The 25,476-nt window shown below is 37.3% G+C and overlaps 1 protein-coding gene across 1 annotated transcript in view; it reads right to left on the bottom strand.

Annotated features, from left to right (window-relative positions):
* Nucleotides 1-935: 935 nt before the first annotated feature.
* Mcu (mitochondrial calcium uniporter) overlaps nt 936-25,476 on the bottom strand; it is a 192,154-nt gene continuing 167,613 nt past the window's right edge. The window contains exons 3-8 of the mRNA XM_046419789.2: nt 25,045-25,215; nt 23,838-23,942; nt 13,048-13,208; nt 11,169-11,372; nt 4,309-4,425; nt 936-2,815 (exon numbers count right to left, since the gene is read on the bottom strand). Of these exons, the coding sequence (XP_046275745.1) occupies nt 2,738-2,815; nt 4,309-4,425; nt 11,169-11,372; nt 13,048-13,208; nt 23,838-23,942; nt 25,045-25,215 (836 nt within the window). The 3' untranslated portion in view covers nt 936-2,737. The remainder of the gene's footprint in view (nt 2,816-4,308; nt 4,426-11,168; nt 11,373-13,047; nt 13,209-23,837; nt 23,943-25,044; nt 25,216-25,476) is intronic.

A 25,476-nucleotide genomic window follows, 5' to 3' on the forward strand; every position in this document is an offset into this window, starting at 1 on the left:
AGAACCATCATACTGTCTTCCAGAAACCCACCTGTAGGTCTTCTTTGGAGAAATGTCTATTCAAAGTCTTTTGCCCACTTTTCAGTTTTGTTTTTTATTGCTCACTGTCTTAAAATACACTTTATGCTCCTTAGAGGCAGGAATCATTTGTCTTTGTTCCAAAAAAAAAAAAAAAATCCCCTGTAAAGTTTAACAGAATGTGTAAAGTATATATACATATTATTTGTTGAATAAAAACAATAGCTTAACATTTTCAATCTTATCCCTTTGCACCTCATATCAGTTTCAGGGTTGTCTGTGTTAGGTTGCTATAAGCTCCTGGGGGAAGGACCACAGCTATGCAGGCTCTTCCAGTCCTTCCACATGCTGCACTAAAGCAATCACTTATTACATGCTTTTTAGATAGACCTTCCATGGCTTTGGCAGCATGTAATATCCTGACTGGTTATTGTGGTAAACTTCTTGTTACAATCTCTAAAAATATTTAATCTTCATTTATTGTTGAATAACTTTCTGGATTCTAGGGCAATCAAGGTGTTCTGATAGAATGGAGATTTTTCCTATAGATGAGGAGGCCAAGGAGAACAGCCTCAACACTTTTGTGGGCTTTATTTATTCATGGCGCCAGGGATGGAACCCAGGGCCTTGTGCATGCTGGGCGTGCACTCTACCCTGAGCTGCATCCTCATGTCCTGTTCACTTTGTTAGTGATTATAAAAATCACTTGATTTATTGGTAGCTCTGGAAAGAAAATGACCATCTTAAGTAAAGAAAGAGTCAGTGAAATGTCTGTTTTTGAAATAAAGGGTCTAAGAAGAAAGCTTAATTTAGTAATGGAATTTTTTATAAAACTAATTTTAGAAGTAAAAGGCTTTCCACCTGGAATCACAGGAAAATAAGTTTCTGGTTTTGTTTTACAGAATGAGATACTATCGTTCAAAAATTGAATAAGTATTTATTGTTCCAGAAGGTACATTGCTTTTTATACATATTTCATAAATGATACAGGATTTTACACATGTTCAATATTTTGCTATTTGTTTAAAGGACTTTTCTCCGAGTCCTCCCTCCCTTGCCTCCCACACACCCCAAAAGGATTTGCTCATTGCACTGTGCTGTTTCTTCTTAAAAACCCTGACACAAACATGATAAATGGTTTAAAAATAATCCAACAACAAAAATAAATGAGGGAGGGGCTGAAGGACAGGGAAGGAAGTTGGAGGCGGGCTGGGGGCGGGCATGCATCCTTTCATTCCATCATGCCAGTGAAGGGTGGTGGCGGGAGCAGCAGTCTGGCCTTTGACCTCTGCAAGGCACCTGGAGTCTGGATTTGTCATTTAAAGGTTTTCTCTTCATATACAATGATCCCAAAGGAGGAAGAAAAAGAAACTTCTTGTCACATGAGGAGGGATGAGTCATGTGAAAGAAAGACAATCAGATGTGTAGCGAGCCCCCATCCTCCTGGCCATCCTGCCCTCACAGTCATTAAAAACATGATATCACACACAGATTCCTTTACTCTTCACGTGCAGATGTCATCTGGAAATGCGGTAGAAAACATTTTGATAGAGTATAAGATCAATTTTTCTTTCTCTCATTTGAATATAAGAAAAAATAGGGTGGAGAGGGGAGGCTGAAGGAAGCCATAGAAATGTATTCCTGTATAAAGATAAATTGCACCCTTTGAGATCCACACACTTGATTTATAACAACTGGGTGGTGGAGGTGGGAGAGCTCACAAACAGTGTGGAAGTGTGTCTTTTAAGATTAATAAAGCCCCCAGACACAGCAGTGCCATCTGGGCGGCTCGTAACTGTCATACAAGCAGAATAACAGCAGTGAGATCATTCTGGTTCTGAAATAGCTAAAGAGCCATGATTTTTAGTCAATTTGTAAACCTTACATCTTCCTGATTTGGTAATACAGCTGAACACCCTCCTCTGATCTGAGTTGTGGAGGGAGAGGGATAGGTATTTAGAGGGAAATTTTTCCTCCTCTGAAAGACTAATTGTGAAAAACAAAACAGAGAAACTTCATGTAGTATTGCCAATGATTTCTAGATACTGATCCAGAGCACTGGGATATATAGACATTTAAGAAGGTATTAAGGGAAATCCAAAGTATCAATTATCAGTCATAGTCAGTTCCAATCATCATTTGGATAAAATTAGTGTAACCAACAGGTAGTTGGTCAGAAAGGGGGACTAGAGGAAGAGATTCCTAGTAACTTTGCAGAGACTGGGTTCAATTTAAAATAAATGCTAATGATATGGGCTCAGACTCTGTTGCCACCCACATATCATGAGGATTTGCTTTTCAGGTATATTTATTTATGTCAAAAATAAGAAATGTTAAATTAAAAAAAAAATAGAGCTCGGTGGGGTGCTGGTGTGTTACTGTTTTGCTGACCCTGCGAAGAAGATGCAAGAAACCAACACCCCCAGCATTGTTTTCTCTTTGTGAATCTCTCAACTATATAAATGCATCATTTTCATTCAGAAATTAAGATGCTTGATTAAGACAATATTCACTAAGCCCTTTGAGCTTATTTTCCATGATGCCTGATCCTCAGATTTTAACATTCTTTTTTTCTCTAAGATCCTTTTTGTTTTATAATTAAAGGTAAAAACCCTCTACCCCCACATGGCTCCCAGCTTCCACCTGCAATGCTTTAATTAAAAAGGCAAGAGTTATAAACAGGTGTTCTTTCTGCCGGGATTCACAGGCTCTTTGCAGATCAATCTTTTTCACCAATTTGTCGGAGGGGGAGATGCACTTGCAATGGGTCTCTCAGTCTCTTAAGATCCATTTCTGCCTAAAATAGAAACAAAAGGTAAGTAAAACTGACTAGTGAAACTTTCAGTGACATTACTGCCTACTGAGAAAAGGAGACTCTTTCCTCCATTACTATGAGTCAAAGACATCATCCCAATTACTCTGAAAATCAGAAGACAACAAAGAATCCAAAACAAGTTTGCAGTCTCAGCTGTCCACAAAGCCTCCAGAAAAGTCAGTGCTACTAAAAGGGTAGGACTCAGATGCTCTGGGGAACATCAAAATATACATGTTTGATGATGATTGTCCAGTGATAAGCCCACCCACAAACTTTGCAAGGATCTAAAACTTTAACTTGGTTGGGCTACTTGATTTTGATGAATACATCTTCATTCCATTTTTCTGTAGTCTTTTGTGAATTCCAAGATTTTTTATTTATCCAGAGACTCTATATCGCTAATATCAGTTTAAATTTTTAACTTAGTTAATTTTAAAACAAAGAAATGCAATCAACTGCAGCACTTTCAAAACCTCCCCCATTCTTAAACCTCATCCTCAAGTTGGATTAATAAACATGGGGTGGCACTGAAGCATCTGTATTTGTAATAGCTCTAGGGATGTGATCAGCATCCCTTCCAGTTGAGAACCATCAGAGCAGCAACAGAATACAGTGCAGTAAGGTTGAAGCAGAAAGATGGAATAAGTCTATTCAAAGCATCTCTCATCACCATAAAGGACCCCCACCAAAAAAAAAAAAAAAAAAAAAGGCAGAGGAGGTCCAGAGGAGTGTAACAAAAGCATTGAAGAGGATGGAAGGCCTTCTAAGGACTGATGAAAAACTGCGAAGGCCACAAAACATTCCAGGGAAAAGGAACGAGGATTAGGAGTGAGAATTTATTCACCCAAATCAAAGACATCAGATTGAAGGAGGTGCACCCAGAAGTTTCAAGAGGTAGCTTCTGTGAAAAATAAAATACATCATTTTTTTTAAAAAGCAAGTTCTAGTTTAATAACTTCTGACCTGTGCCTGACAGTTCTTCTTATCTGGATTTTATGTTTGCCCCATTATTATCACACATTGTAGTCTTTGTGTCAATTATTGTAGAAATATTAAAAAGAAGAGAGAAAAGTAGAGAGTTCTAGTTGAAAAATCATTCAAAAGAAACAAACTTGGGGTTGGGGATTTAGCTCAGGGGCAGAGCATATGCCTAGCACGCTCAAGGCCCTGAGACTGGTCCTCAGCCCTGGAAAAAAAGAAAGAAACAAACTTTTTAAAAGGTAGGAAAGCCTAACTTTCCGTGTGTAAGTGTTAGCAGGGTAGGCAGCACCATCTTTTCAGCAATTTATGTTGTAAAACCTACAGAGGTGCTTGTTGCTAAAATAGTCATTTTTATTAACTGAGGAGTAATTTATACAGGAAGAAGTTGGTTGGATCACTCTTTCAGTTTACCCAGGTGAAGTACTGTGGTTATGGATAATAATAAGGTCATAGAAGACGGGGTTGGGATTTATTTTAATTTTTTCAAAACTTACCTGAGCAATTGCATCCTTGAGTTGATTATATTTCTCTAGGTCAAAACGTGACTTTTTGGCTCCTTTATGGAAAAATAGTAAGTACTGTCTGTCTCTGGCTTCTGGATAAACATATTCCTACAAAAATAAAGGAGAAATTAAATTATTAGTCCTTAGCATACTATCTTCACAAAGTAAGTATTTACTGTTGATTAGATTCAATACAAACACTCATATAAAGACACTGAAATGTTCTGTATTGATTCTTAAATATTTTCCCTTTTTTTGTGTGTTTTGAGGCAAGTTCTTGCTACGTTGCATAGGCTGACCTTGAACTCCTGGGCTCAAGTGTCTTCCTGCCTCAGCCTCCGCAGTAACTGGGACTACAGTCTTATGCCACTGCACCAGGCTGAGATTCCTCTTTTGTAGATATGATGTATTCATTTCCATTGCCATGCTATATTATATTACATGAGCACATTACTGTTTATTATCTATTCTGCTATTGATAGACTATTGGGTTGTTTCTCAGTTTGAGTTAGTATGCATGAATATGCTTCTAAGAACACTTCTGGACTCCTTTGCTCCATTGAATATCTTCATTCTCTCTGTACTTTAAATTCCACAGTTGTAATTGTTTTATACATTTAATATTCATGGGTTGGGGTTGTGGCTCAGCAGTAGAGTGCTTGCCTGGCATGTGTGAGACCCTGGATTCGATTGTCAGCACCACATAAAAATAAATAAATAAAATAAAGGTATTGTGGGGCTGGGGATGTGGCTCAAGCGGTAGCACGCTCGCCTGGCATGTGTACAGCCTGGGTTCGATCCTTAGCACCACATACAAAGATGTTGTGTCCGCCTAAAACTGAAAAATAAATATTAAAAAAAAAAGATATTGTGTCCAACTAAAAAAAAAAAAATATTCCCTTCGATCCACTCCCAGACCTGCCATTCTTATTGCCTTCCTGTTTCTCTCATTTTTCATCTGTGAGATCCTCCTGCTTGAAGAACATTTGCTTCCAACACCCTTTAGTGTTTCTTTTAGTGCAGATCTGATGGTATCAGATTCTGTCTGAAAATACTTTTATTTCACCCCTGTTCTGAAAGGACGTATTTTGCTGAGCACAGAATTCTCCTAGTCATCTGCTCCCAACACATTGAAGCCGCCTCTGCGCCATCTTGGGGCTCAGTGCTGCTAGGCAGTCGGCGCAGCCCTTTGAAAACAAGCTTTTCTGTTATCCTTCAGCTGCTTTGAAGATTTCCCCTTTGGCTTTGGTATTTGAAGTTTTGCTATTGATGTGTCCAGATGTGGATTTGTTTTTCTTTATGTTGGTTGGTGTTTATCTGGATTCTTAAATCTGTAAACTGATGTACTTCAGCATTTTGGAAAATTTTAAGCCATTAGCTCTTAAAATGTTTTTTCTCATTTTCTCTCTTCTTCTTTAAGACTCCAATAAAATTAAATCTACATTAGAACTTTTCACTATATCCTATGCCTTTTCTGTATTTTACATCTTTTTGTCTTCTCATACATCATTTTGAATACTTTCCTATACATATATGAATAGTTTCTGGCTTACTCCAGGTCTCTATTTTTTGTCTTTAGTTAGGTCTAATCTGTTATTAAATCCATCTATTATATTTCATTTCTAGAATTTTCATTTGTTTCTTTAAAAATAAAATTGAGTTATTTGCCAACATGCTCAACCTTGACTTTCAGCTCCCTAAATGTAGTAAGTATAATTCTTTTACTATATCTGAAAATGCCAATATCTAATCCCTCATCTGTGTCTGATTCTAATGTTTATTGTTTCTGTAGAAATTTCCTTGTGCTTTTTTACTGTGTAACTTTGCATTTACAAAGTCATTAGTAAAATAACTTAAACTTTAGGATAATGTAATCTCCTCTCAGGGATGTTTATGCTTCTTCTGCCTGGGGCCTGTGAGCACTAGCCCTGTGGGGTTACCAGTATTCTGCAACTACCCCAACCTAATTTATAGGACTGAAGTGAATTAAAGGGGCAGCATGGTTTCTAAAAGGGCCTCTAACAGGCTTATCCTTCTGCAGTGGGGCCTGCAGAGGTTCCAAACCAAAGAAAGAGTGTTTGACCTATGTTAAGAGAGCCCTGGACACTAGGCTCTGTGGCTTTGGTCCCTCTAGGTTATTATTATGGTCTGGATATGAGGTGCCCCTCTCTCCAAACTCCTGTGTTCATGCAGGAATGCTCAGAGGTGAAATGATTAGTTTGAGAGCTATGTCCTAATCAGTAGATTAATCCATTATGGATTAATAATTCAAATAAACTGACCGGGTGGTAATTGTAGGCAGTGGGGCGTGGGTGGAGGAGGTAGTTCCTGAGGACATGGCCTTGAGATCATATCTTGTCCCCTGGCTCCTCCTCTTCTCTGCTTCCCAGCTGCCACCAGCTGAGCTGCCTTTCTCCTCCATGCCCTTCTGCCATGATGCTCCCCTCCACCTCAGGTCCAGAGCAATAAAGTCAGCTACCATGGACTGAACCCCTGAAACTGGGAGTCAAAATAAACCCTTCCTCCTCTAAGTTGTTCTTGTCGAGTATTTTGGCTACAGCAAAAGAAAGCTGACCAACACAGTTATCAAGTATGACTCAGGTCCCTGTCTCTCCATAACATTCTCCTCAATCTAATCAAATCCCCAGAGGGAAAGGCCCACCTGAACACCATGCCCGCCTGCTTGGGACTCCTCTTCTTCTAATCCTTGCTGCTTGTTTTTGTCATTTTGTTAGTCTCTATTATTTTCAGGCAGACGTGGATTATGTTTTGTCTAACATAACTTATCCTGATGGGATTGTGTGGTTACCTCATATGAAGCAGCAAATATTTAGTTATATTTTAAATTTATTTTTTAGTTGTAGTTGGACACAACACCTTTATTTCATTTGTTTATTTTATTTTTTATGTGGTGCTGAGGATCGAACACAGGGTCTTGCACATGCCAGGTGAGTGCTCTACCATTGAGCCACAACCCCAGCCCAATATTTAGTTATCGATGAGGATAAATTTAGACTGAAGAGTAGAAAAACAGTCCGTGGAAGCCTTTTAAAAATGGATAAAATTGAGGTCCGAATCACTAACACTGACTGAGGAATAACTGTTGGATTAAGCACTTGAGGCAAAGCCCTCTACTGTCACCTAAATTGCTGTTACTAGGTTGTTTACCTGTCTTTGTTTAGGATGTAAATAGAAATATAAGCTAAATTTATTCAAATATATTCTATGCTCTCTCTTTTGGGCATCAGGCATTAACTGAGCAATTACATGTTAGAATCTATTCTAGAAATTTCACTATCTGACTCTGTGCAAAAAGACACAGCTTAGTTATGAGAGTCAGAATGGGAGAGGTTGAAAACAGGGAACACACACACACAAAATAAACACAAGCAGTGGCCCATTCTACACTATGATATGATTTTTCTCTAGCAATGTTTAGTAGCTTGGGTACAGGATAAAGGGCCTGATGCACCCCAAGTTAGGAGTCTATGGAGTACTTACAGCAGGAAGGCAAAGGACAGGGATTCTAGGGTACAAAGAGACTGGCAATAGGTCCAAAGAAGAAAGGGAAGGGTATGTTGTGGTAAAAAGTTGAGATAAAGATGTCAGTAGCCTAAAAGTCTGGATGAGGTCAAAGGAGTGAGTGAGGGAATAAAAGGGCCAGAAAGAAAAGAAATTGTGATCACAAAGTTGTATGTTGGTTATATCATAAGTGATACAGTCCAGGAAAGAAGGTTCTGGATGGCCATGGAGGTGGTTTACTGGAGCAGAATACAAATGATGGTTGAAGAAACTGAAAAGAAGAAGGATATTAAATGGCAGCCTATTGTTTCTTAACATTGTCTTTCATTACTGCCCACCCCCAGACTCTTTTTCTAGACATTTTTCCCCCTGCTTGTTCCATTCCCCAAAGAATATTTAACACTAAAATTATAGTGTATATCTTATTATGTACTGTAACACCTGAGATGTTTTTACTCCTCAAGAACCACTATTCACCCCCTAGAGGCAACATCCCCTCTGTTGCAAATGACCAGGCTGGTATGTGGGACGGGTGGGCAGCCTGCATGCTGATTGTCGATTCTTATTGTCAGTCTCCTTTTCCACCTGGTACTCAGGTGCTCCATATTCCACTGCGTTTCATTATTTCAAGGAACTTGCCATCATATATTTTTTGTAGCTTAATATACTATTGGGATATATTTAGGTTGCTAACAAATGAAGCACGTCAGTGTAACAGTATAGAAGTTTAATGTTACTGAACAGGCCCTGTGCTTCATGGTGTTAATTACAATAGCAGTTAGGTAAAAGAATATCTAACATAAGAAACAAATGTTTACATTTTATTTGGTCAGTGATTCCTGGTTCATAACTGAGTAAGTGGCTAACTTGTTTACTACTGCTATATTGCAACTTGTCACTTGGGGGCAGCAACAATGTTTTGGGAATCAGAAGTGGAACATTTAATAGGAAAGATAAGGTATTGAATAAAGATCCTACCACATGATAATGAGAAGAAAAAAAGTGCTGACATGTGTTCAAGTCCAATACTTTGCATTAATCTTTAGTTCAAGAAAACATTTACAAAACAGCTTTTAATCAGCAGTAATTATTTCTCCAACATGTTTCTATTTGATTTCTAGATTCAGATTAATTATGGTTTTCAGAGGTAACCACTCATAAATAAAGTTAACAGAAGGTAGCATGATAATTGAGTGGAAAGAATAGCCTGTGGGGCAAGACATATCTGAGTTCAGTTCCTGGTCCTGTGGCTGTCATTTATTTCATGTTCAACTACACATACTATTTGGAAAGATTATTTATCTTCACTGAGTCTCAATTCCTCATCTTTAAAATGGGGGTACAAACTTATAAAGTTGAGACGAAATGTTTATGTACATATTTATGTACTGATATAAAATGCCTGACACATAATTAACCTCAAGAAAAGGTAGTTCACAGTAAGACCAAGTAAAAGGCATGAGCCTTTCACAGGAGTGTGAAGAATGCTTAATCTTTTCTCAGTAATCAAGGAAATGCAAAGTCTACAAGGAAATACCATTTTGTTCTTGATTAGCAAGAGATATATCAAAGGTGCTCTCTACATTCAAGGGATAACTGGAAAAGCTCTAGTTTGTCGTTTATTTTATATGTTCAATTCACTCAGAGTATTCTAGGTGTAAGGTGCCATGTTATGTGGTGAGGAAATAAAAATTGAATAAAACCAAATGCCCAGCCTCAAAAGACAGCATAATCCAGTATGAGGGAAAAGATGTTGCTCAAGAAGGCAGGAGATGGGTGAAATGGGAGGCATGGTGTTACACGGGGATTCAGAAGGACCGACAGAAGTCAACTGGAGAGAAGAGTCAAAAGTCCACGAAAGATAAGCATTTAAGTGAACCCTGGAATACGGCAGGAAGGAATCAACAGGGGAACTTTCTAGTTGAAAGAATGGTGTGAAGTGGAAATGAAGCTGCAGGTAACTCAGGACGTCTTGGGGGATCAGAGACCATGATTTGGTTGTTTAGAACACACAGAACAGACACAGAGGAATTTAGAGTCATTGAAAAGGACAGACAGCAACCAGCCATGAATCCCCAGATTGAAGAGGAGAGAGTGGAGACAGACAGGAGCCTGTCTAGACTGTGATTAGGTAGGAATGATGCAGCTGTTCACTTTTGCTCATCCAGTGACAATATGAACCAGAGAAGGGACTAGATGTGTCAGGCTCTGGGCCAACATTAGAGGCATATGAACAGTTTACTTTCTTTTGTCTTCACTAGACAAGTTGAGAGGCCCAGAAAGGTTAAATAACATTCTCATGCTTTCCTTTTCCGCCACATAAACAGGCTCATGACCACTGATCTAACCACAAAACCAAAATGCCAATGTTCACTAGCAGCTTTGAAAAATGTGAGAAGCACCCCTCAGCTTTCTCCCGGCACATAAGGAAAGGAAGACACTTCTCACGTGCCTGAGTTATCTTAAATGCTTGTCATTCAAGGGAAGGCCAGGTTGGATTTGTGATGGCATCACAGATACCGTTATAAGAGTCAACAGGAGCTGGGGATATAGCTCAGTGGCAAAGCACATGGGAGGTCCTGAGTTCCAGCCTCAGGCACAAAAAATAAAATAAAATAAAAAAAGATGATTTATCTCTCATATTTTCCAAAGTGACACTATGAATTTTCTAAGATACTTAAACTAACATTGACAATGAAAATTTGGTTTGGATTAGATTCCTATATTCAATAAACGAGCCTTGGCTGATGAAGAGCAGAATAAGAGTGTGCAGTGATTAAGTATCTAATTTTCACCTCCATACCATGAAGTAAAAAGAACAAGAAAACATTTACCCTTTAATATACATAGAAGTAGTTCAGGGTTTAGTTCAAGTATTTGATTATTCATCATCAGTTCTCCATTCCAAGAGCTCAATAAAAGTGTGTGACATCCAACTGTTCAATTAATTATAGGACACATTAAAAAAAATCAAGCCCAACACAGTGAACAAGTTATCCACACTGGCCACTCTTCTACTTTGCTCCCCTATTCCATTCTTATTAGAGTCTATTTTTCTGAATGCAGTGGTATATACGGCTATCTTAATGACCTGTGAGCTGCATGAGGGGCTACGGCCATGCCACATACCTACCTCTCTAGCTTTAACACCGACAACAGTAGTGCCTGATACATAAGTGACACACATGCACATATGTGTGTGCATACATGATAAATGAGTATTTAAAGAGAACTAGTCATGGAAAAAAATGTGAGAGAAAAGAGAGCTACTGACACAATCAAGACTTTATTACTGTCTCATAAGAAAGTTATCTGAAGAGGAGTCTTACCTGGCGTGTCATTACAAAATATGCATACATTGCCATGGCACTTCCATAAGTGATAAAGTAGGTGACTGGCTCCATGATGTCCCAGGAATATTCCCACCAGGTGAGCCGGGCCAAAATGCCAAACTGTGTAGCCATGTAGGCAAGGCCACCCCATAGCACCAAAGTGGTCCTCTTCTCAGCTTTTCTGCTAATTTCGATTCGTACCTGTTGGTAAACATGCTCAGTTGTAAGTCATCTGACATGGAACCAATTTAAAAGTCTTTTATAAACTATTCTATGCCTGCTAAAGAAAAAAGGCTTATAATCAAGACACAAGTTAGACTCAATTCTAGTAAAATCGCAACTATAGTTTTCACTGAATAAAATATCTCACAGGGACAACTAAGATTTTGTATTTTATTTAAATTTCATCCTAGAAATAAGTGAAAATATAGGGGTGAGCTTCAATTGCTCTTCATCCAGCTACAGGATTATCTTCTTTGAAAGAGTAAAATGAAAACATACCAAATGGTCTCTCACTCTTGTGTATAAGATTTAACCTCTTATCAGTTTTAACTCAAGTGCTATACTAGGGGCAGAAAAGTAGGGTACATCAGAACATGGAGTCTGGATTCAAGTGGGTAGGTTCAGGGCACTGATCTGCAAAACACCACTAACTTTATTATAGAGTCATTCTGAGGATTAAATAAGGGAATGCCAGTAATTAGTACAATTCATGGCATATGCTAAACATTTGTAAGAAATTAGAAAAAGCACAATATTATAAGCGTTTATTCTCTTCCTTATCAATGAAAATAGTCACAGGCCATACAACATTTCAGGGATGGGCCACATGCATGATGGTGGTCCCACAAGGAAATAATGGAGCTGAACAATTCCCATCCTCTGTGACAGCATCACTGCTGTAACGCCACAGCACAGTGCGTTACTTAGATGTGTGTGTGATGCTGGTGTAAACAAGCCTACTGCCCTGTTAGTTGTACGAAGTATAGCAATACAATCATGTATCGTGTACACCTGATGATAATAATTCACTGTTACCAGTAGGTTTATGTATTTACTAGATTATATTTTTTATAATCATTATTTTAAAGCCATTCCTCCTACTTATAAAGAATTCTACAGTTACATCAGCAGCAGCCTCACACATCTCATGCTCATTCTGCATGAAGAGGCCATGTTGAGTGAGTGACTAGACCATCCAAGTCTGTGTAAGGACACTCTAACAAGGTCTCACAATGAAATCACCTAGAGACACATTTATTCCTATCATTAAATAAACCATGACTGTACTTACATCATCATAAAAAATTAAGGGTAACTTGTAAAACAGTCTAAAAAGTATTAAGAAAAATCAGTCATATTCCTACTATTCTATTAGCATTCCTTCTGATTGTGAATATGGATATATATACTGTGTATAGCTATATGCATAACACATTTAAAAATTAGATCAGAGTATAAACATTAATTTAGAATTTACTTTCCATAGCGTATCATTCATGTTTATCATTAATATTTTCTGTAGCAAATTAGATTTACATAATCATTTTAAGAGCTGTATAATATTCCTTACAATATTCATTCGTAATTTGGCTAAAATCATTATCCACTATACTAAGAAATTATTGAAATCCTTGTTTCAAAGATGGTAAGTCTGATTAAAGGCAGTGCACTGAGACCTTAGAGCTCTAAGTCCATTATCGAGGTTCCAAACTATTCCCATTCCTTTCTTAGATTTGATATGAACTTTTAAGGTTCAGCCTTATAAACTAATGGGCTAATTTGACAGATAATGACTCAATTACAGGAAACTCAGAAGAAAAAACAAACACATGTGCGTATTTGTAGGTGAAAAGTCTGATATTTCCATGGTCACCTTTTCCAGGGGAGCCAGCTGCTCTTTGAGGTTTTCTAATCTCTCGATAAGCTCCCTCTCCTTGTTTAGCTGGTGCTGCTCAATGCACAGCGTGGTGTAGAGCTGCTGGACCAGCGTCTTCACGTCATTCAGCGTTGCTGCGTTTTCATGGCTTAAGAGGTCTGAAAGAAAGGGGTTAAGTTTCCTTTAAAAATGTACGCCTTAGGCGGCCCGGGTTCGATCCTCAGCACCCATACAAACAAAGATGTTGTGTCCGCCGAAAACTAAAAAATACATATTAAAATTCTCTCTCTAAAAAAAAAAAAAAAAAAAGTATGCCTTAGAAATGACAAGGGGGCTGGGGTTGGGGCTCAGTGGTAGAGCGCCTGCCTAGCATGTGTGAGGCACTGGGGTTGGATTCTCAGCACCACATAGAAGTAAATAAATCAAATAAAGGTATGTGTCCATCTACAACTAAAAAAATTAAAAACATGACAAGATTACAAGGAAGATTCATCCATTATAGATGTCCTACCTTCAGTTAAACTGAAGGAAAGTAACAGTTATTTTTAAACAATGAATTGTCCCAAATCTAGAAAGTAAATTCATATTTAGGTAACTCAAATGTTTTGAAAGTGCTATTTACCATTATTCTTTTTTTAAAATTTACAACAGTGCAATGCATTACAATTCTTATTATACATATTATATATACAGACATACTTATTATACAATTAAATTCCTAGAGCACAATTTTTCATATCTCAGGTTGTATACAAAGTATATTGACATTGATTCGTGTCTTCACACATGTACTTTGGATAATAATGACCATCACATTCCACCATCATTTCTAATCCCATGTCCCCTCCCTTCCCCTCACCATTATTCTTAGAAGCCTAGATACTACAAATGTGGCTACAGTTAAGGACAATATTAAGAAAAATAATGCCAATAATAATAATCTTCAGGTTGGCAGATGTAGCTCAGTGGTAGGGTGCTAGTGTAAGGCCCTGGATTGATCCCCAGCACCACAAATAATAAAATTCATTAGATAAGGCAAAATTAAAACAAATGTTAAAAACTAGTAGATAGGGATTTTTGTTTATTTGTTTTGGGCACCAGGGACTGAAGTCAGGGGCACTTGACCGCTGAGCCATATCCCCAGCCCTATTTTGTATCATTTCATTTAGAGATAGGGTCCCACCGAGTTGCTTAGTGCTTCGCTGTTGCTTTGAACTCGCCTTGAGATTCTCCTGCCTCAGTCTCCGGAGTTTCTGGGATTACAGGCATGTGCCACCATACCCAGCAAAAATTAATAGAGAGATTTTGGATCAATCTGATGATCATGCTTATTAAAATGCTGATCTATAGTCAAGTGCGACAGTGCACACACCTGTAATCCCAGCTGCTTGGGAAGCTGAACAAGAGGATTGCAAGTTTGAGGCCAGCCTGAACTACTTATGGAGATTATCTGAAAAATAAAATACAAAAGTTCTGAGGATGCAACTCAGTGGTAGAATGCATGCATAGCATGCACAAGGCCCTGGGATCAGTTCTGGGTACCTTTCCACAAATATACAAATGCTGATCTATAATTTATCTGTAATCTTGCCATTTTAATTAATTTTTTCCTTTAGAAATTTCTGAGAAAATTATACAGTATTTCAAATTAGCAAATACATAGGTAAAAATGAAAATAATTTCACCCTAATAATCTTAACCCCCAGGCTTCTTCCTCTTGCCACATTAACTTTTATACATTCCTGTTGAAAAAGACAGAGACAGGTGTATGGGCCTCATATCTAAAGGGCATGAAGTTATAAGAATAATTGAAAGAGCAAAGGATTAAATTCCTTGATTCAATATTCTCTACTGTGAGTAGTAGATTTTCAGAAATCTAAAAGTTATGTTTTGAATATCTAATAAAAACTCAATCTAAACTATCAAATATATTTTTTAAAAAAGTGCCAAATACAAAGTTTTTGTTTAAGAATCTTATTAGCTTTAAATGTGATGTTTTGTTAGCCATAGCATAAGGTCAGCCCTCTTCTAAGCCACAGTCAGAATTAACCAAATATTTCAAATATTCTTCAGGGATGTCCTTTAGGACATTTATCACATAAATTCAATTAATGAGAAAATCTGAAAAAGGGTAGAAAATTCAACTAGAGAAGAGCTGATGTGGTAAAATGGGATAAAGCACTTAGTACAGCATCTTGCATGCTTCAATTAATGTATGTTGAACTAACAGGAACAGACAAAAGCAAGAATACTCTGAGTTGCAGAGGTCACCTAAGTCAACAGGGTCTTCTTCATACCACAGTTGCAGTTTACATTTACATATGATTTGAACTTTCCAAAGTTACTAGAAGAGGAAGTTATCCAGAATGTTGGTGGGAAGTGGTGGAGTCCGTGTTTCCTGATTCCCAGACCTGGAGCTGAGTTACATTGCTTTTACTATACTTTCTATACAGATATTTGTATTTCTCCCACTGCTTAGTTCCCTGTCAAAAAGACACTTCCTGAAGGAGGTGTAAATTACCTATGGTGAACAAAACCCTTTCACAAATATTTTCCCATGTTATCCTCCAGAGGACAGCATGAGTAAGCTTGATGTCCACGATATAAGAATGAGGAATGTGAATCCTAGAAAGATAAGATTAAGAAACCTTTTGTACTGATCTCCTCACTACAGAGGGGAAAGAAATAAAAATCTAAAAAGGTCTAGTAATGATATTCACAGAGCACCTGGAGCAGGTGGGAAAAGATCTGGTGTGCAGTGTCTTTCCTACTCTCTGCCCCTTCTTTCCATTTTAACTTTTAGTGCTATGATCACACTGTATCTGCTTAGAAATCTAAGAGAAGAAAGGAGGGAGAGAAGAAGGAACCCAATGAAACAAACTCTCTCTTCTCCTTTTCCTAATGAAGCATGGTATGTTAAAAATGCCCAGATAGTTAGGAACAACCATTAGCTGAGGATCTGTAAAATATGAAATCAGCTTTGGCATTTGTGTCACAAGGAAAGCTAAGTTTCTGTTAGACTATCATTCACTGAAGACTTCTTAGTTTAAAAATTAATTCTTTCATAGTTCTACTATGAAATTTATTTTTTTCTGTCAATTTTTTTCTTTGGTCTCTGTGTATATATATGTTATAATCAGAAAGTTCTTTCTCACTCCAAGATTGTAAAAAAATTTTTCTCTTTTGATTCTTTCAGCACCTTTAATCATTTTCTTTAAAATTTAAGCTTTTGATCAATATACTCTTTGACATAGGACTTCTAGAGATAACAGATTTATTTTCTCATGTATGCATGCATATACTTCCTCACATAAATTCAAAGTTATCTGATGCTGTTTATAGACTGTAGCAAAACATGAAAACAACACAAAAATTTGTTGGTAAATTATGAAATACACAGTTAAATGAAAGGTGATGTTCATACAATGTACAACATGGCAACTGTGAAAAAGCATGAAGAATTCTTTATGTACTGGTATGTTAAGACCTTCATGATCTACCATTAGATGAGAAAATAGTTTATTGTTTCTTGTATTTATTTATTTTGTGTGTTTGTGTGGTATTGGGGATACAACCTGGGCCCTTACACGTGCTAATACCCTACCACTGAGCTACACCCCAGTGTTACTTCGTTGTTGTTGTTCTTATTTTGAGACAGGATCTCACCAATTTGCCCTGGCTGGCCTTGAACTTGCAATCCCCTTATCTCAGGATCATGGGATTATAGGCATGTACCACCAAGTCTTGCAGTTTAATGGTTTTTAAACATGGTAAATCTGCTAAATTGGTATTATGTTTCCTGCAATATCCTTCCCTGTATTGTCCTGAATCAGGGTTAACCAAAAGAGAAATTCAGGGGAGATTAGAAGGTGAAAGTGAAATAGAGCCTGAAGGGTGTTTAGTAGTGAGACAGATGCACAGGTGTCTGCAGATATCAGCTGTGCCTGTTCTCCTCTCTTCTGTATCCATCTCTTTTTTTTTCCAACTGTTACTTCTGTTGATTAGCAGCAAAACAGGGCCACATTGAAAGGCAAACTTCTAAAGATGTCCTGTTCAATATGGTAGCCACTAGCCACATTTGCTATTTATTAATTTATTATTTATTTTATTTTTTGGTACCCAGGATTGGACCCAGGGGCACTTAACCCCTGAGCCACATCCCTAGCCCTTTTCCATATTTTATTTAGAGACAGGGTCTCACTGAGTTACTTAGGGCCTTGCTAAGTTGCTGAGGCTGGCTTTGAACTTGTGATCCTCTTGCCTCTGCCTCCAGAGCCACTGGGATTACAGGCATGCACCACCACACCTAGTTATTTATTTTTAACTTATTATTTATCTTAAATTGACAACTAATAATTATGTACATATATTTGTCACATACTTTTTTTGGAAATATGTATACATTTTGGAAAGGCTAAATTGAGCTAACATACTTTTTTGTGGCTTTCTTTCTTTTCTTTTTTTTTTGGTGGTGAAAACACAAAATCTACTCTGAGCAGTTTTGGAGAATACAGTGTTGCTAACTGTAGTCACCCTGTTGTACAGCAGATGTCCTAACTCATTCCTCCGAACTGAAATTTTGTATTTTTTTTTAATATTTATTTTTTAGTTTTAGGTGGACACAATATCTTCATTTTACATTTACATGGTGCTGAGGATCGAACCTAGTGCCTCAGGCATGCTAGGCGGGTCTACCACTGAGCCACAACCCTAGCCCTGAAATTTTGTATTCTTTGACTAACATTTCCCCAACCTGTTACATGCTGCTATTTAAATTAATTAAGATTAAATAAAAATTCAGTTCCTTAGTTACATTAGCCATATTATAAGGGTTCAGTGGCTAAATGTGACTGAGGGATGATGCAGAAATGGAACATTTCCAACACCACAGAAAGTTCTACTTGATAACACTGAAGAATTTCTCTTTCTGTGCTCCAACAGTTCTACCCTAAAAATGGGATGGGCCTGGATTTCCAGGTTCCCTGTCATGTTTTGATTTGCCCACCTGTGCCACTGCTTCAAAATTATTGACCTTCTCTGACTGTCCAAGTTCTTCCTTTCCTTTCCAACTCCTACTTCTTCATCTTCATCTGCAATTGTACAAGGTCTTACTCCCAGATTAAATCTTTTATTCCATAATAATCATGTAGTTTTGTTTTCCAATTGATCCCTGACTGATACAGTATGTATGGTATGTTACTATTTGCATAAAAAGAGAAAAACATGCATTCGTATTTGCCTATAAATGCATACAGTGTCCTGGCAGGAGACTTAAGAAACCAAGAACAGTGCTCGATGATGCAGAGGAAAATGGGTAGCTGGGGAATGGAAATGAGGTGACTTTTCCCCAAACTCCTTTTAGACTTTGGGAGTTGAACCTTATAAGTATATTATCTATTCTAAACAAATAAAAAAAATTAATGTGTAACAGCAATACTCTCTAATAACAATGAAAAAAGAGAAAATAATAAACTACATGATAGCTCACAGATGTCCAATACGAGGCCTGGCTGAATATACAGTTGTTATCTTTCTGATTATGCATCAGTAAAGTGCTGGCAGACTCAAGAGTTTATGATTTATTTTGTCAGGTTTTCTTGACAGGAAAAAAATGGTTCCAAGGTACTGTCATAGTGGAGGAGAATAATAATCACAAATCCTTGGCCCTGAAAAATCTGCCCACATACTTAGAGATGAAGTTATAGAAAAAGGGAAAATAAATCTGAAAACAGCTTAACAATAGCACTCTGGATGATTGGTGTTATGCTTCACTAAAAGGCAATTAGATGTTTATTAATGTTACTGTACAGGCTATTGATTCCAGGATAATTAAGGTACAGAAAGACAGGGGAGACATGCTAATATAACGGGCACTGAAATTTTTTTTTTCAGCCACAAATGTGGTTTGGGAAGGATTTTGGATATTTGGGCTCTAATGAGGCAATCATTATTGTTGGTATTTGGTTTGTCTACTCAACTTCTTTGCTTAAATAATTTATATCATTAAGAGAGAAACAAGGTCTTCAATATACTCTGGATGGATAAATAGGAGAAGGGATTTAGTGGTACCAATCAGACTGATTCTCCTTAGCACAAAAAGTATGCTTTCTAATATAGAAAGCCCTGGGTTCATTCTTGTTCTCTCTTTCTCTCTCTCTCTCTCTCTCTCTCTCTCTCACACACACACACACACACACACACACACACATTCTATCCTCTAGTGATATAGGATATGTTCTCTCTTTTTCTAAGAATAGGAGAGAGGTAGTTAATTTTACTTTGGCATAGACTGGGTGAAGGGCTTTTTGTGATCCTTTCTAGAATCTTTCTTCCATTTTAGGTTTAATTAAATTTTGAAACCGTCTAAATGAGATAGGTTACTCCTCTCGTCCTGCAGTGGTTAGAGAGGAATCCAGTTAAATACAGCTCTGATTACTAAAAGAAGGTTATGGAGGGATGGGGTTGTGGCTCTGTGGTACAGCGCTCGCCTAGCACATGCAGGGAGCTGGGTTCAATCATCAGCACCACATAAAAAAAATAAAAATAAAGGTATTGTGTCCAACTACAATTAAAATAAAATATAAAAAAAGAATATTATGGAGCTGCTAGCCTTACTGTTGTGATATGTTTCCTTGTTCCAACTTTGGTCAGGCTATCAACACTTAAGGATCCACAACACCTACAAACTTCCAATCTCACATAATCATGGAATGTTGCTATATTAAACTCTATATGAATAAGCCTCTGGCCTCAGTGTCTGGTATATGAAATTATAGTTTATATGACACTCATAGGGTATTTTTAGTTCCAAGATTCCCATCAACAGGGAAAAAAACAAATGAGAGAATGGGGGAGAGGGAGAGAGAGAGAAATGAATGCTGGGTGAGATGGCACACACCATAGTCTCAGGGAGGCCTGGGAGGCTGAGGCAGGAGGATTGTAAATTCAAAGCCAATCTCAGCTACTTGGCAAAAACCATGTATATAAAATCCCTAGTATTAATGTTCATTATCTGACACTCAAAGCCTTTATACTGCCTTCAATTTCTTTCCTCCACTTAGCCTTCTCTAAAGAGTTACAATGTGGGGAAGGGGAACCTACTTACTCATTAGAATGGACTGCATCCTTCCTAAATACAGAAATTCAAACTGTTCTCTTACTTTAATGCACTCAGTTGAAAGAGATCAGTGGTGCCTCAGACACCAACAGCACCCGCCTCAATAAGAGACAGGAATGTGGTATGTGGTAAGTAAAATTAAAACTTGTTTTGCACTTTATTAATTTTTTTTCTTTACTGTAGTTTAAAAATCAGGGAAAACAAAATGGGGACTTAAACAATATTATTTGAGTGCCTATGAGAGATCTCTCATAGGCTAAAAGCAGAGGTAAGAGCATTTTGATGTATGAATTTAAATGTTGAAAAGTTTTTTAAAGTTGGCTGAGGATGTAGCTCAGTGGTAGAGTACTTGCCTAACATGTGCAAGGCCCTGGGTTGGATCCCCAGCAATGCAAAAATAAGTAAATAAAAAATAGCATACATAAATAGTCTTTTAAAATTCTACAAGAATATTGCTACTGATGCCACTGAATTTTACCCTTCAATTTGCAATTTTTCGTGTAAATTACAGACTTTTGACCCTTGCAAACCTCAGACCTTAAACTACTTCTACAGAAGAAGTTTCTGAGATACAAAGAAAGAACTGTTAGTGCTGCCAACACCAGTAAATAAAATATAAATAATTCCCCAATTATTTTCTTTCTTCCTTGTTTTTTTTTTTTTTTGGTACCAGGGATTAACTCAGGGGTGCGTGACCACTGAGCCACATCCCCATATTTTGTATTTTATTTAGAGACAGGGTCTCACTGAGTTGCTTAGCCTCACTTTTGCTGAGGCTGGCTTTGAACTTGCCTCAGGATCCTCCTGCCTCAGCTTCCCCAGCTTCTGAAATTACATGTGTGTGCTACCGCACCTGCCCCATTTTAATTTTCTACCTTAGCTTTCCTTATTTGTCCTGGAAATAGCCTGTCAAAAAGAAAAAAAACAAAAACAAAACAACAATAAAATAAAACAAAAAACCCCAAACATTCACTTTTGTTTGAAAAATACAATATTAAACAAAAGTTGGTCAGTCATAGTTCAAAATACCTTCAGTTTGTGACAACATAACATGTGGAAGCTTATATCTTAATTTTTCTTATTGTTACACTTTACACAGGAATTATCAGTCAACTTTTAAAATGTTAGCAATACAAAAGAAAATCTAAACAGAATGAATTCTTTATGTATTTCACAAAAAACACTGAGTATAATAAGGCCTGTACTTCTGTTGTTTTAGAGAATTTCTAGGAATAAAGAAAAATAACACATAAGCATAGTTGACAGCTAGCGGTTCCTGGTCTACATGTTCAGTTATTCCAATTTAAAATCTGATTCAATAAAGTCTTTTTTAAAAAATATGTTTTAGTTGTTGATTGATCTTTATTTTTATTTATTTGTATGTGGTGCTGAGAATTGAACCCGGTGCCTCACACATGCTAGGCAAGCAGCAATCTACCACTAAGCCACAACTCCAGCCCTCAATAAGATCTTATTATTTAGTTCATCTAGTTACCATCTCAACCAACTGAACAAAGAAGAGAATGTGGCCTCGCAACAACCAAATGTTACTACAGTTAACCTGTTTTGTTCCCTAACGTGGAAGGACCCCCTGAGTTGATGGGGAATACAAGTCACAGAATCAAGCAGAACTGAGTGAAGAGACAGATCACCTCTGTTTGATTGGGCGTCAGAGGAAGAAAGAATAGAGTCATCAAGATGTCATGGAGGAGCTGACAGTGATAATTTTGACATGAGAAAATAAGGAGTGAGGAAGTAGGAGGAAAAGGCATCTTATGCAAAGGAAGCATGAGCAAACAGAGATGGCAAAGAATGGAGCACAGTTCAGAAAACAGTGAAGGAATCCAGAATGAGGAAAGGCAGGGAAAGACAGAGGGAGGGAAAGAGAACCACTAGACTATAGAGGTATTTAAAACTTAGGCCTTCAGTTGGAACTTTTTCTATCTGGGCTCACGTGATCCTCCTGTCTCAGCCTCCTGAATGCTGGGATTACAGGCGTGTGCCACTAGGTCTGGCTAGATCCAATTATTAAAAGCAGGTTCAAAAGCAGGAAAGTCCTAGGAGGCTGATGGAAGGAACAGTGTGCAAGGGGCATCAACAGCAGCAGGAATTGACAATGAATATCAAGGGCAAAGAGAGAAGTGATCCAAAAAGATACAACTCAAAATGATATTTTCGAGGGTTATTTAGCATCCATACTGTGCAGAGCCATATTGGAGCTAAGAATGAAAATAAAAATGGTAATATTGACTCTTTTAAATTTTTGTATTTTGTTCATTATGGATTTTTTTTTTTTTGCACTAACTTTGTTTTTGCTTTTCAAGTAGGAAATGGTGCATGCCTATAGTTCCATGGGAGGTTGAGCAGGATGATTGCTTGAGGCCAGCCTGGGCAACACAGAGAGACCCTCTGAGAGGGTCTCAAAATAGAAAATAAAAAACAGCTAGAGATGTGGCTCAGTGGTTAAGTGCCCCTAGGTTCAATCCTTGGTACGAAAATAACAAAAACAAACTCTCCCTCCCCCCAAAATCCCCAAAACAAACAAACAAAAGGAAGAAATGAAAAGAAAAAAAGGGGATTAAAATGTTATTTATCTTGATTACATTAATTATATTGATTATTAAATACCAAAGATGGTATTCTCTTAAAATTTGTACCTTAGGTGAGCACCTTACTTTTTTTCACACAAAAGCACACATATTTCAAAAGTTTTTAATGACCACTATTGTAAAGAGGGTTCTCACTTAGGATTTTTTTATTTTGTGTTGGTGCAAAAATGATATGCATTCAGTAGGAGCCACAGTCTGAACCTTGACCTTTTCCTGGGCTAGTGTTGTGCAGCACGATGTACTCTGTGACGCTGGGTGGCAGCAGCAGTGAACTGCATCTCCCTGTCAGCCACGTGGTCATGAGACTAAATAACCCACATCTGCAGTGTGTTATGTTGTTGTTTTATGGATACTGTGTTTTGGGTTTTTGCATCCCATCATGTCTAAAACACCCATCTGTGAGTGCACATGAGATTGTCAACATTATAAAGCGGGCTTTGTGTTAGACGGCTGTGCCCAATTGTGGGCTAATGTGCATGTTGTAGGCAAGTTTAAGGTAGACTAGGTTAAATTGTGATAGCCAGTTGGTAGGTGTATTAAATGCATTTTCAATTTACAGTATTTTAAATTATGATAGGTTTATAAACCCCATTATAAACCAAGGAGCATGTGTACAATAACTGACTTTCAGACTAAAGATTAAGGCACTTAAAAATAAATGAAACAGATGTTATATCAAATGGGAATTTTTAATGCCTTATTTCATATTCTTTTCAAGACAACAGAGTTCAGTGCAGTGGTGCATGTCTATAATCTTAGCTACTGGGGAGGATGGGGCAAGGAGGATGGCCAAGTTCTAGGTCAGCCTGGGCTTACCAAGACTCTGCCACAAAAGAAGAATAAAAAGGGCTTGGGTTGTAGCTTAGTGCTAAAGTGCTTGCCTATTATGCCTAAGGTCCCTGAGTTCAATTCCTACTAACACCAAAAAAAAAAAAAAAAAAAGAGAGAGAGAGAGAGATTAATGCCAGTTACAATGTTTAAGAGAACATGGAAGCACATAAAATAAAGTTCTTCCCCAACACCCTTCCTGCCTTATGAATGCTACTTTTTTTTTTTTTTACCTCTTTTTGGTGGTCGTACATGATATGTTAAGTCATTAATGACCAGTTTAAAGTCATCAAGGAGGAGGAGGTCTATTCCTGTTGAGGCAGCAACTCGAACGCCATCTGTGAAAATTTGAAATTAAATTTGTCATATGTCCATAATTATTCAAGAATGGTCAGGAAAAAGCAATCCTCAAAGCAGGTTTTTAAAATTATCTCTTCTCTTCTAAACTCCAGTTAATCTTTTGCTTCACACCCCAGCTCTATGGTCAAAGTTTAGATTGTCTGAAGCTCTTTGTTCATAGGTCTCAAAAGTGATTTAACAAAACATTTTTACTGCAACTGTATTAACACGTGAAATAATTTCTGACTATATATTTTAGATGTCAGTTGGAAATCTAGGGTCACTGAGAAAGCTAAATGGACTTCTTACATTTGTCTATGATGGAAGCTGGCTAAGTTAATTTTTTAAAAAGCCAATGTTTTCTAGCATATGGTGCTTTTCTGTATACTCAAGATTCGTTGCTAATTAATTCAGCAGGGATGGATGATAGGGTGAGCCAAGTACACCAAGTTGGTCTATTAATTACATTACTAGATCAATTGGGCATATATTTAAAATACTTAAACAGAAATGTGGCAGTTGTTAATAACTGACCAGGTAAAAGGTAAATAGGTACTTATTATATTAGTTTTTCAAGTTTTCTGTAGGTTTTGAATTTTTCCAAAAGAAAAAAATTTAAGGCACTTAAAAATAATTAATTAAACATATTATATATCAAATGGGAATTTTTAGTGACTTATTTTATATTCTTTTCAAATTATATGCTCTATTTATGTGAAAAACATAAGAAGATCTAAAAAGAAGATCTAATATTTCTCCAGGGATGAGGGCTCAACTATTAGAAAAATTTATTCAATGCCTAAGGTACTGAGAAAGGTTTCCATAACATAAAATGTGATTTGACTGCTCATCCTTGCCCATGGCATTACGTGTGAGTTGCTTTAGAATGAGACTCCCTGTGCATATACATTTGCTAAAACTGAATAATTATACCCTGAGAACTACTGGGAGAAAAATTGGTGTCTTCTGGCACTTGCTAAGCAAAAAGCTTTCTAAAATTAACAGTATGATATTCTTTTGCTGTGACCTGTGTCTGTATGTCTAGAAATAGTGTGGGGAGAAATGAGAGCATGTGAAAATTAAAAACGAAGGTGACTATACCTGGAGAATAGATCGCAACTCTGTCAATTCCCCGATCCTCTTCTTGCAGTTGCCGTAAAAACACACCAACGGAGTCTGAGATAGGTTTGAGTGTGAACTGGCAGCGTTCACGCCGGGATGGTAGCCTTACGGATATCACTGGTAACCCATTTTGATAAACCACTGTCACATCTGAATGGAAAAGATACACAAATATATGATAACTAAATTTTTTTATAAGTTAAAGCCATATTACTACTATTTTTTTCACATGGAGTCTATTATTATTAGTGTGGCTTAAAATGTTTTCAGAGAGTGTTTATGACTATGCCCTTTAGCTTTTAGTTGTAGGTTGGTCAGGGAACTGGCTACGGAAGATCAAAGAGACCTAAGGAATTTATTTTTTGGATATGAAAAAAACCAAAGAAATAATAAAAAAAAATAGGCATGGAA

The sequence above is a fragment of the Marmota monax genome, unplaced genomic scaffold (genome assembly GCF_021218885.2).
Source record: "Marmota monax isolate L192 unplaced genomic scaffold, Marmota_monax_Labrador192_F-V1.1 WCK01_AAM20220418_F8-fsc00019, whole genome shotgun sequence".
NCBI classification, from domain to species: domain Eukaryota; kingdom Metazoa; phylum Chordata; class Mammalia; order Rodentia; family Sciuridae; genus Marmota; species Marmota monax.